This window comes from Chenopodium album, chromosome 2, assembly GCF_948465745.1.
Source record: "Chenopodium album chromosome 2, dcCheAlbu1.1, whole genome shotgun sequence".
NCBI lineage: Eukaryota > Viridiplantae > Streptophyta > Magnoliopsida > Caryophyllales > Amaranthaceae > Chenopodium > Chenopodium album.
The window spans coordinates 57,938,720-57,952,689 of record NC_137835.1 but is presented as its reverse complement, the minus strand read 5'-3'; the positions used below and the strand labels follow the sequence as shown (position 1 = coordinate 57,952,689).

At 32.6% G+C, this 13,970-nt stretch overlaps 1 protein-coding gene across 2 annotated transcripts in view; it reads right to left on the bottom strand.

Moving 5' to 3' along the window:
* LOC145598797 (uncharacterized) overlaps window positions 1-13,970 on the bottom strand; it is a 24,623-nt gene extending 10,653 nt beyond the window's left edge. For both annotated transcript variants that reach the window (XM_081655187.1, XM_081655194.1), the window contains exons 1-4: window positions 13,647-13,970; window positions 9,518-9,580; window positions 1,920-2,015; window positions 762-865 (exon numbers count right to left, since the gene is read on the bottom strand). In XM_081655187.1, the coding sequence (XP_081511313.1) occupies window positions 762-865; window positions 1,920-2,015; window positions 9,518-9,580; window positions 13,647-13,928 (545 nt within the window). In that variant the 5' untranslated portion in view covers window positions 13,929-13,970. The remainder of the gene's footprint in view (window positions 1-761; window positions 866-1,919; window positions 2,016-9,517; window positions 9,581-13,646) is intronic.

Genomic DNA, 13,970 nt, shown 5'->3' with positions numbered 1-13,970 from the left:
CACTCTAGCAACTAAGTGCATCATGTTGTTAGAAACAGACTGCAGACAATGTGCTGCTAGATTAATCACAGCGTTCTGGAAAATTGGAAAAATGAAGGGTCCCCATTGTTCTACTCTATGATGTTCAAAGACTTCATAGAGGATATTCTAATTAAGAAATGATATACAATTATCTACAGACACTAACTTAATATAAAGATCAATTTATTGAAATTACAAACATAAATCCTGACAAAGGATTACCCTTAAGATTAATTTGAACAATAAGATAGGAGGAGATAAATTAGTCTACAACATAAACCAAATTGCAGTTAGTCCTTCTAATTTGAACAATATGATAGGAGAAAATAAAGGAAACAAGATTGAACAAAGATAACCATAAAAAGTTGTTCCTTCTAACTAAGCAAAACCTCAGCTACTGTTGTAGTTTTCATTTCAAATATAAAGTATGTTTTATCAAAATTTCAAAACACCTGACATCAAGACTTATATAGCAAAAAATAAATACGAAGTATATAAATAAGTAAATTGCAGTAGTAGTTGAGGAGACAAACTGCAGATAACTTTGACGTTAAAAAATTATGTTTTCAGCCATAGGGAATCAATTAAAGCAAGTGCAAGCAATAATCCTAACTGGTCCTACCATGACATTTATAGAGCTAATTCGCTAAAGGCTGAATACAACATTATTCCCAAATTCGAAAGCATCTCTTAATTAATGCTTAAAAGGAAATACCCATGTAGTAATTTGCAACAATTACCAGATATCAAGATTAAGCTTGCTTTTGCTTCTACCCATGCCTCGACCTCCAAAAAATCCATCTGCTTCACCAAATATTGAATCAAAGACTTGAAAAGGGTCCACCTAATTAAGGAACAAGTAAAGGTACAAGAAACAAGTAACACGTATTGATTAGGAAAATTATAAAAAAATAAAATTAAAAAATAAATAAAATAAAATAAAAAGAGAGATAATTTACATTAAGAGTTTACTCTAATGTTAGATCACTAGTAATCCCACTCATGGGGGAACCAAGTAGAAAAACTTAAGACAAACAACCCATGATGTTTGTTCTAGGAAACTCTAAGGAAGGTTATGGGGATTCTGATGAAGAGCTTAGAAGTAAAAACCAAAGATGATAAAATCAAAGATACTTTTCCGGACACTTTTTCAGGTAGCTGTGCTTTAGTATCTTGGCTTAATCATCTATGGTTTTAAGCTGACAATGAGTTCAGAATACTAGCTGAAAGAAGAGGGGGGGGGGGGAGGGCAACAAATTCCAAATAACAATTATAGGATAACTTTCAATGACAATAATTATAGTAATTATGCTACTTCTAAATTTGGGCCTGTAAGTTTTATTGTATTGGTTATGGAACAACTTTATTATTGGTAACTGAACTTTTTATATGAATGTGTTTTTATTGTGAATTTCAAAGGCAGGTATGAAGAGCCACATATTTTTTGCTCAAACATTCTTTTTCTTTTTAAAATTTTATGATGCATATTGACTTGCATAAGTTAAAGAGATTGCTTATCCATACAAAATGAAAGCCCCTACATGTAGAGGGTGAACCTAGAAGTGAGTGGATACATAGGTAACTGACTATGCATCCTAATTTGTGCAAAGAACTAAGGGTTAATGAGTATATCATCATAACCTTGTTCACTTGAAGGGAAAATTTACTATTATCAAATGGTTGATTTACACACTTTAAGAAATGACCGCCAACTATAACTTGAAAGAAAATGTACATGTCTACAATATCAAAAATAAATAAATAAAATCAAACCACAGTATGTGTAGATATTGTATCACACTCACACATCCAATATCCCCTTAACATAAAGTGACCATATCAAGAAAGTGTAGCAAACTAGCAAACATAAGCAAAATTATATTACAACTAAATCTTACTTCTTGGGCATCAAAGCTTGGACCCATCGACTCTCCTTGCAAACCTGCTTCACCAAAACGGTCGTACAATTCTCTCTTCTCTTTATTTGAGAGTATCTACAAAAAATAATTTCTTAAGTATTTGTAAGTGTTTAATCCAAACTCTACAATTTTTTCCATGAAACACATACATAAAATCAGATAAATGGATATAAAGAGCTACTTCCTCTGTTTTTAATTACTTGCATCCATGTGGCATGCATTTTGATTTTTAGGTTGAGATTATACAATGTAAACAAAAAGTTTAATCAAAATAATTTTAACACATGGTACCTAATCCTTCTCTATTCCTGGTGTTAAAATTATTTTGATAAAATCATTCGTTTACCTTTACTAACCACCTCCTAAAAGTGCGTCCCTAAAGGTTGTGTTGCAAATAAAGAAAACGGAGGAAGTATAAAGTATTATATGTAGTAGTAAGTCTAGTAACTTACATGTTTTCATCATAGCACCCTATGTTTCTACTTATATAAACACACAAGCTAAGGAATTATGATTTTAATATCATTAAAAGTGTATTCTATTCCCTTACGGTTAATCTTGGATGATATTTAGTATCATAACGAGATTCATGACAAAATGAGTATTCTAAGTGTTTCCTCACGAATAGGGGGTAAACCTAGGAGACAAAATGTCCACATGTCATACTCTTTTTGTTGTGAGAGTTTCATAAGCTGCAACATAAACATGGCAATGTAGATACTGTAACTGATACAACAGCAAGGTCCAAATGTACTCAATCATACCTGTAACTAGTCTAAGATAGCAAAGAGGTTGTTTCTAAAAGACAAAGTCAATCACGACAACACTAAATGTAAATTTGTTAAGCATGAGCATACTATTTATATTAGCCACAACCAGTCCAAGATAAACGTTACATTGTTCAAACTTAAAATTTTCAGACTAGCAAACTAACCTCTAGATGATCAAAGTCAATCTAAAGTCCTCCAATGTTTTTCTTCATCACACAAGCCACAAACAGAGATCTTCTTTCCTCGATGGGACAAAAAGACCTAGACACCCAAATGTGTCTCCCTAAAACCAAACCCAGTGATGAATACCTTTCATATCATTTGATTATCGAACGAGGTGAAAATGTAAAAAGTCTAGTGATGAGGATGTTTTTATATCTCTTCTTTCTGTTTTTGAAAATATTTCTTTTCTTACCCTATTTATGAAAAACGTGCATTCCAGTTTAGTTTGGTCCATGATAAGGGTCCAATAATAGTGTAGTTGGATAGGGCTCGAAAAGAGCTTTCCAACGATATATTATAAGCCCAATTCCGATGAATAATGAGGAAGTTATGGCCAAAATACTAAAGTGGGCCCGGTTTGGTTTTTAAATACGGCCCAATGATCTACAGCAGGGCCTATTATTAATTATCATTCCTAAAGCTATTAGGATTGATTATAGTCTTCTAGAATACTCTAGAAGGTTCTCTTAAATCCTAATGGAGTTAGGATTGATAATTACGTTTTAAAGAGTTTGAAATGGAATAAAATTACTCCTTTTGAGAATCCTTGTTTTGTACGAAATGAAATATATTCAGATATTATTTTCGTGCCTCATAATCTTTATCCAAATCTTATATGGTTGGATAGATCTTGAAATTATATTTCCAATGATATATTATAATATTAAATCCGAGCTATAACGAAAAAGATATGAATGAGATACGAAACTCTATCCAAAACTGACACCCTTCCATTATTTCGGCCATATCTTTTTATCTGATTTTAATTTGATTCTAATTGGGTTGGAAAGTAGACTTCAAGAGCTTTCCAAAGACATATTATATGACTTATTTGGACTTCTGGATCAAAAGATATGATAAAAACAAAATCCGCAAAAACTGTCTTGCATCGCCAAACGACAGGTTTGAAGTCCTGTCATTGGCGACAGAGGCGTGTTTAATTCTTTTTCGAACTCTGATTCATTTCTATCGATTCCTAACTATTTTCTTATAAATAGGGTCCCTGGTCAACAACAAGTCTCTAATTCTTCTCTCTCTAAGCTAAAGCTTATTCTCTCTCTTTCTCTTTCTAGCCTAGCCTTTTAACAAACACAATTCCTCATACATTAGCACTAGACATACCTAGCCAAGTTTGAAGTTGCCTTCGCCCTAGACATGAAAGGTTTGATATTTCTTAGGGTTTGGTCCCAAATCCTTATTTCAATTATTTAATTTAATTGTTTGTTTTATTATTTTCCTTGAATTTACTAACGCGTGTATTTTGTTATTAGAAAGATATACGAGGCATCCAAGTAAGTGATTTGATTTTTTAATTGATATTATGATATAGAAATCATGTTAGGATGTTTTTCCTAGCATCATATTAGGATGCTTTTCTTAGTATCATGTTTAGGGTAAAGAATAAGTTCCTTAAATCAATTATGATTTCTATGATACTTCCTATTTTCTTTCCTAATATCATGTTAATATCATGTTAGGGCTAAACATTTTATTTTTATGTTGTTTAGTGACATGCTAGAGTTTGTTATTAATCTTGTTAGTATCATGCATAGGATCTTGCTATTATTATTATGCTTTATTTTTAACATGAACATGATTATTTTAATTATGATTGTAATTATTGTTATTATTTTGATTATTATTATGTTGATTGATATTATATTATTTATTGTTATTGCTTGATCATGTCTTTTATGCATGTTTAAAGGGAATTGATACTTGTAATCACGCTTAATAAGATAATTAATAATCTTGTTTAGGGTTAATATGATTATAATTCAAGCGATCGTCAATAATAGATTTATTTGTGCATTAATATTCAACCAACATAGATTAAAGAGGTTTAGGGTAAACCAAATTATTGTATGTTAGTCAGAAAGCGCACATGAATACGAGAAGAATAAATTAGATGTCTATTATTAGGGCAGGTTCAATCTCTTTTAGGTTGGATTTGTACCTTCATCCCCGAACTTTCAGTCTTGGTTCCAGACCTATTGGAGTTAACAATCTCCTGGATCGTTAAGGGGTGTAACCTTCACCCTGTTAACGGTTTACAAGTTCCTAAAACTTATTAGCGACTTTTTGCTCTAGCTTCCTTCCCTTTGGACGCCACCATGCTTAAGTGTATGATCACAGTGGGGTTCAAGTTTGGGGTAATGCTTGAAATATTCCCTACACTATCCGAAGCAAGTTGGCACTTTGTTCACAAATTACGTCCAATATTACTGCCTACTCCAATATCATGGTGCTAGCCACATCTCTAAGCCTCAATTCAGGATAGAAGGAACATAAAAAGACTTAAAGGGAAAGAAAAAAAAAAAAAAAAAGTGGGTTCTCTTCTCAAATCAAAGGTAGAAGTCGTAGCACACAAACACTTAATACTAACCTAGTAAATGGAAATGCAAAATAAGAGCATAATGCAAGTAGCTAGAATTACATGGTGCAAGTAATATAGATTTGATTGCATTCTAAAAATCTACTTCGTTCCAAATATTTAATTAATTAACTACCACATTCAACCACATAATTATTAAATTATACAAGAAGAATGCCATGATATATCCATTAAAATAATATGTCATGTCAATTAGTTCAGCCCTTCGGGCATTTAATTTTAAAACTTAACTGTAAATACATAAACCCCTAAGTTTTGGTGTGACATATTAATGGTTTTAGTTGCAATACAATAGTTACTTCTTGATGTTCCTTCTTGGTTACATGTTCGGTTAGTATAAAATTGATGAATGCGGACATTGTGTGAACCATTCATTAGGATATTATGGCCTTTAAACTTATTTATCTGCCTAACGAGCCCCTTTTTAAATGTTTATCTTAACAATCACATAGACACGAGTTTAATGAAGCCGACACAATTAATCTACCTAATATAATATATATAATATAATACAACAACAACAAAGCCTTAATCCCTGAGGTCGACCAACATGAATCGTCATAAGAATCCGTACGGTATTAATACAGAGACATAACAAGGTAATCAGTTCAAAGAGTTAGAAAAAAAGTAACAGAGAAAAAGAAAGAACATTCAAGAAAAATTAAAGGAGTTTTAATGGAAAACCAAGGATTAAATTCAAGAAAGTTCTGAAGGAGTGGTTCAAATGTTGGAGTAAAAAACTTAAAGGTTTGAGAAAACTTTTGCAAAAGAAATCAATACAGTTCATAAAACATTTATGGGATAAAATAACAATGAATACTAAGTTAAATTTTTAAAAAGTATATATACTCCCTCCATATGTTTCTCTTGTGCACGAATAACAATGTAGAACTTTGACTTCAATTAGTATAAATTATAACAATTGAATATTAATAAACTATTAATTAAGACAATTCCAACAATTACCCACAAAACTATATTTATTCTTATGTATAAATCACAAAGACAAGTCAAAGTGAATCACAAAACTATATTTATTCTTATGAATTGTGCAAAAATTCACAACGTTTTACTGATTTAAATGCGAGGGAAGTTTATAATCATGACATGTCATTGAGGTGAATTTTCTCCTGCCACTCCACCCTATCCAACACTATATTTTCCTCGATCCCCACAGCACTCATGTCACTCTCAATCACCCTCTTCCAAGTTTTCTTAGGTCTTTCCCTACCTCTCGCGATCCCAACACTTTGCATGTTTTGGTCTCTTTCTACATGGCCTAACCATCTTAAGCCTAATCTTGTAACCAATCGATGTAACCCTACTGTCTTCCTAATTATCTCATTCCACAACTGAGCCTTACTTGTATAGCCACACATCCATCGCAACATACACATCTCCGCCACATTCATCTTATGCACGTGACAATGCTTTACAGCCCAACATTTTGTACCATATAACAAAACAGACCTTATTGTCGTTCGGTAGAATTTCCCCTTTAATCTTCAAGGCACGCAGGATCACATAAAAAACCCATCGCAATCTCTCACTTCAACTAATCTTATGAGTCTCATCTCCATCCAATTCTCCATCCTTTTGAATAGTAGATCCCAATTGAAAAACCTCTAGACAATCTTCCCATCCAAGATGATCACCCCTACCTCACTGTTTCTCACACCGCCAAACTTACATTTCAAATACTCTGTCTAATTTTTGCTTACCTTCAAGCCACGGGACTCCAAAGTTCATCTCCACAATTGCAACTTATTTTCCACGCCTTATTTCGTATCACCCATTAACACAAAATTGTCAGCAAAATAATATCATCCCTAAAAAGTAGGATTTTGCCTTATCACATGGAGTTTAGCATGGTCAAATACTTTGATTCAGTTTCTATATGTTCAATTCATACGGGTAATTAAAATAACAATAAAAATAAAACTATTGTGGGTTTCGCGCTGCCAGTCCCAAACCTGGATAAAGGATAAAGGTTACGATAAGCTAGTGGCAGCAATGTAAAACTTTGACACATCACATGACAATATGACATGAGCCAAAATGATTAAATAATAGTAAATAATAAATAATTACATGTTATATCTTTATTTTTTGTCTCATTTACTTTATGAGTGGTTATTAAATCACATAGAATATTTAGGGAGAAAATACAAGTTTATAACCTAGATAAACATTTAAAGTTTATAAGGAGTAAAATAGTACATTCAAACAGGCATTAAGGGGTAAATAACTTATTTCCTTTTTTTATGGCGTTAACCTGCCGTTTCATCAATTAGTAGCTATTTTTCTCTCTTCCTTCATCCATTGTTGTTTCACCATTGTTGAAGACTTCAACCCCTACCCCTATAGGGTTAACCATTTCCATAATTTTTATATTTTTTCCTAGGGTTTTTCCTTAAATGCGGCGGCGAAGCTGGCTTTTAGCCCGAAAAGGTGAAGATATCGAAGCCGGATTTACAAATAAAATGGAGGAACAAAAATGGTAAAGACACCGAAAGGTACGAAAAGCTGAGAAGGTGAAAAAGTAGATCACCCAAATCTCGAGCTAGGCAATTTGTTTTAGATATCTGATAGAAAGTTTTAGCTTCATTATTTGTGGCAACAAAGGTGAAGGTGGTAGTACCAACCTTTCATCTTCTCCAACTGGTTCTACGGAGTAGTAGTTAGTCTTCTTTTTTTTGGTTTTTTTTTTTTCTGAAATAATGATGCAGTGATGCTAGGTCCGTGAAATCACGCCGTTTATCTCCTTTAGTGTCATTCATTTAAGCCAGCTATCTAAAAAGGGGAGAAATTAGTATTTTATTGATGCAGCATGAATATCAAGACAATTTAATTACAAGATTGCCATAAGATAAACATCCAAAGTTTATCAAGGTGATAAACCTGGCTGGCTCATATCTAGGATCACATCTTCTGATTAGAACCCCTCCGTATATAAATTTATGCCTTTTGGAATCTTGAGAGATTCTATGGAAAATAAAATCTAATAATTAACAATTTTTTGTACTTCAAAACATAGTCAGATCTTTTGCTAGATTCATTTCGATTTTTAATTTCCAAATATGTGTTTTTTTTTTTTTTTTTGGGTTAACAAATAGCTTGAAATTTTTTACTCTCTCCATGTTTTAATAAGTGTTACACTTTAACCGGCACATAGTTTAAGGCAATTATATTAACTTAAATAAAATAAGAGGTAAATAAGGTAGTTAGAGTATTAAAAAATAATAAAAGAAAGACAGTGGGGTAAATTGATTATTTAAAAGTAATGAATGTGAAAGGTTAAAAAAAAATTAAAAAAAAATAGTAGTGGTTTGTGTGAGGACCATGAAAGTAGAAAGATATTGTAACACTTAATAAAACAGGAAGTAATTACAATATTACAATTAAAACTGTGAACAAGTTTTTGGAAACGGAGGGAGTGACTAATATTTTTGATTTTTAAATATACATTGAAGCTTTTGTAATGGTCCCAAAAAAACTACGTCCATTTCTATTACTACTCACTTTATCTTATTCCATTTTTGCCAAACCTCCTTTATTATTTTACACCACTTACTCAACTATGATAACACCTTTTCACACACTTGCCTTTTTACTTACATCCACTTGCCTTTTTACTTTCTCTTTCTTACTTTATTCACCTTTTTCTTACACCCACTAAACTTTTTCAAAATTCATTATGTATACATGGTAACTAAGTAAATAAACAATTAATAAAAAATTATAAAATAAAGGTATTACGTCATTTTATACTTTATGTTATGGAAACTAAAAGCCATAGTACTTGCCTCTGTTTGATCAAAAAGCTCTCACAAAAAATAATTAAATGAGCCAAGTATGTGACAGAGTGATAAATTTTCTCTTTATTTTTCCCAGCTAGTATATTTACTTGTACTTGCTAAAACTAAAATTAAATCAAATGTGATTTTCTAAGTAGTTATACACAAGCCAAACAAGTATTAGACTCTTAAACACCTTCAACTTTCTTCACTAACAAAATTGCTCTGTCAAAATTTTCACTAACCAGCCTATATTTCCCAAAGCAACTATTAACATTTTCATCACAGAGAAAGAATCAGGAAAGCAAAGCAACAAAGAGCCCAAGACACAAAATGAATTATATTACCAATATAGGTAAATAAACAGAAGGGAAGTAACATGCAGAAAAGTACCTCATATGCAGCACTTATTTCTTTAAATTTGTCCTCCGAACCTGGAGTTTTGTCTGGATGGTACTGTTTAGATACAGAAAAATCAGTACTCGATTAGAGAAATATGCTGCAGCAACATCTGACATAGCAGTAAATATATTTGAGAAGAGGAGTCTAATATGCTACCATGATGGTACTGATGACACAAAAAGGACTAGATCGAGGTAACTCAGACAGTGATAAATGTTTCAAATCAAGTTAAAAATTTACCTTTTAAAAGTTCTAGCCACATATAATACAGTCTGATTGCTAAAACAGAGTCTAGCTATCATTTTACATATGGACCGATCTTACTTACACACTGTTATATATTTAGGCCACAGTGAACTTTGGTAAAACTAAACACTGTAGTTGTGAAAATATATAGGTTAGTCTGAACAAGCCGTTATATCCTTACCTGTTTACCTTCTTGTTTTGCCTGTGGAAAGACAATAAAACACTTTTTCTTGCAGTAATACAGTGGATTTTCTTTGTTAAAGGCTCTCATAGTTTGTCTGGATTTATCTGATTACTCTTTTAACTGTTTAAATCATCAGCAAGTACAGAAGATGAGGTCTGGGAGACCAGGAATTGGGGCAAATTTTGTGATAAGCTATGCAGTCTGTTGTTAAGTGGGCACTTTGATTTGAGGAGCATGATCATATTTATTGTGGCTGGTAGTTTTCCTCAACTTTCTTGCACAAAAAATTGCTATCTTCAGTCACGGGGCTTATCATATCTTTGACAGTCACCGGGCTTTCCCTAGTGTTTCCCTTTCTAAGTTAATGTGTGATTAAAGTGTGAAACTTCTATTTTTGAATCTCGGGTTTGGTAGGATTTTGGTCCCCTCATAACTCTTCTGAATTATATTTTAACTTAAACTTGCCTTTTGGCCTGTTCAATGCACAGGATATTACTTAGGATATTTTTCTTGTAATGTGTTGCTTAGTTGTGTTATGCGTCGATTCTGTTTTGTATTCCATCTGTGTTTTTTTTTTTTTAATGCTACAATGCTAACAAAGGAAGTATACAGTCATACACGCTACACGGCTAAGTGCTAACAAAGGAAATATAAAAAATGAAATATTAAGAGCTAAGTTTGAAAAAAAAAAAATAATGAGGGTGGAAATGTCAAAGAAGATGAAAGGAATCAAATTATATTTTAAGTAATAATATATAAAATGACATATGATTGAAGTTATATTTTACGTTTAAGATGGAGATGAAAAGAATTATTGTACTTCATATGTTTATGTAACGTGCACTATTGTTTTAGGGTATGTTCACATTTATTGGACTAAACTGAACATTTTATGAGAGAAGGAAATTAGGAACTGAACTGAACTGATTAGAGCTGAAGCGAAGTGAAGTGGCCCTTATTATATTATGGTGGAAATGAAACACTTTATATTCGCACTTAAATTTGTAAGCTATGGAATGCATAAAGACTTGAACATTATTAAACTTTTTGTTTAAAAAAAATTATTTAAGAGAATATAAAAAGGAAATATTAAGGGAGGTGATATGTGGCATATAAGTAAGTTGTAGTGACATGTGGTATATAAGTGATTTGTGGTGACATGTGGTATAAAAGTGATTTGTGGTGACATGTGGTATAAAAGTGATTTGTGGTGACATGTGGCGTATGATTAATTTGTGGTTTGTGATTTTAAATACAAAGTATAGATAAAATATTTTTGCACATCAAAACAAGCCAACTAAGAACGCTAGAACAGTCCCAACCTTTATGTATAATAGTTATCAAACACAACTAAAATTACATAATTCCAAGCTTCATTTCTGTTTAAATGCATATTTAGATCAAAAGGGTTACATTACCAAAGAGAAATTGAGCTTGCAAGTGAACCAGACACGAAAAAATTGGGTTAGTGTCGAGGGGTTACGACACGTTTTATTTAACGGGTCAACACGACACGACATAATTAATTAAATAGGTCAAGTTAGTGTTGAAATTCCCAACACGAAATTAACACGACTCAATCTACTTGAGAAAAGAAAAAACCCCAATATTTTATGGATTTAATAACAATTATGTAGAATGGGCCTTACACTTTTCCGTATAGCACAACATAATGACACGACACTTCACTGACACGGAACACGTGTCCGGTCCTTCACTTGGCACTCGGACACTTCCATTAAGAGAGGAGAGGAAAAAAGAGAAGAAACATGAAAGAAAAACATATCTAGTTCGAAAACCACCATTAATATAGATAAGATGAAGAGGAGAAAATTGCTATTTATTAGGAGAATTTACCAAGGAAAGAATTATTAAAAAAAAAAAATAGGGGTAGACATAATGAAAAATTTAAAGCTTTTGTAATATATAATTTATTTATATATATATTTAAGTGACGTATTGACGTGTCCCCGTACCCGTGTCCAAATATCGCACAGAGTCCCCGTGTCCTAAAATTCTAAAACCTGCCGGATCGGACACTTGGACATGGATCCGTGTCCGACACCCATTCCCGAGTCCATGTAACATAGCGAATCGGACATGAAAAAAGTGGGTTATTGTCAAGAGTTTCTTATACATTTAATTAAATGAGTCAACACGACATTATTAAATGGGTTGGGTTAGTGTTAAGGTTTCCCGACCCGTTTAACTTCGAGCACGAACATGACAGATGCAACACGTTTGCCACCTCCAGATAGAACATACTTGCTTTATTCATTTGTTATTTTATCATGAGCTCCGGTAAGTCTTTCACAATGCAAAACCAACAGATTTGTTTTTCTGAAAAAGCAAAAGGGCTATTATTGATGCACTTTGAGAAACTTTGTTGCATAAAATAAATTTCACTATTCGTATAGGCATTAGTCTTCCAATAAGCAAACCTCCTTCAGCCATCTTCAGAGGACGCACTAATCCCACCCCACCAAATGGTCCTTCCTCACATCACTAGACCCAAACCACGATATTCCATCATTAACCTCTCAATCTTACTTGCAAAGTTGCATATGCCATAGAAATTCTGAACAGGCATAGATTAAAACTTATATATATAGCATAAATAGACAAACAAGATTGGATGAACAGCATTCCCCCACCAGCACAAAAGCACTGCTTCTTCCACTCATATAGGCCCTTGATGAACCTCAAAGGTTATTTCTCAACTCCATTACTAAATTGCATCATTTTAGTATTTTTACAAAAAAAAATTGAGCAACTCAAAAGCCAATTTGCCCAATATTAGATTTGGGTGAAAATATAAAATGCATTCATTATCATCCCTCTCTATTGTGTCCTACCCCATAGCAACCTTTAGATAAGCAACAAGCGAGTGATGATAATGGCAGTATATAAATCCACTTTAGAAAGGGTACTTTACTAGGTGATGGGCATGATTACAAACATGCTAGGGATCCTAAGTTCTTGTTCCTTAATATTAATCAACTACATTTGGAATTCAAATATCCTAACTTAAGGAATGTATAAACTTTTGGAGCATAAACTCAATAGTCATCAGCACCAACACAAAATAATTTCTAATGATGTGCCCGTTTACGTGTTTTGGGATAGCAAAGTAATTCATTTTAGCATAGCCACTTGACTAGTTTAACAGAGCACAAACATTGTTGAGAGGGAAGACAATAAATCCAATGAAATTAGTACTTGTAAATTAAAAGTGCTTCATACAAGTATATGATTGTGGTTCATCCAATGGACTAAATATCTATAATCCCAAAAAGCTTATCATTTCTTCAGTCTTAATACTCTTAACAACAGTCAACTATTAGTATCATCCAGCAAGACATGTTTCACATTCTAAGTTCGAGTTCGAATTCGAGTTCTGAAATATTTAAAGTATTAGTAATAGTATCAGTATGCTATTTGTTCATATAAGATTAAACCCTTTATATATGGCATTCAATTCCACAAAATACCAAAAAGAACCCACAAAAAAAATAACTTTTAAAATAAGGTGTCAATAAAATGAGTATTATGAGTACTATTATCATAATCCAAATACAAAATACAGCATTATCAAAGATAATCAAAACCTCAATTGCATGCACCAAAAAAATTAGTTAAAAAATTAATTCGACAAAGAAATTGAAAGCAAAATTAAGAGAAAAAGGAAACCTTGCGAGCAAGCATCCGATAAGAGCTCTTAATTTCATCCAAAGTAGCATTTCTACCAACATTCAAAGTAGTATAATAATCAGCTTTTGAGGCTGCTCTAATTACCCCAAATGCTCGGCGTTTGGGGTGAGAGAAACGATTAATTGGGAGTAGAAATTGCTTGTGTTTGAGGAGAATTTGATGAAAAGAATTTGAATTTGAATTTGAAATTGATGGAAATAGTTGGGGATAGAACGAAGGAATTGGGTGTTGGATTAAGCAGTTGAGGTGAAGTGCCTGCATTGCGTTTTGCCACTTCTAAAGAGAAGTGGAATTGACTGTTGT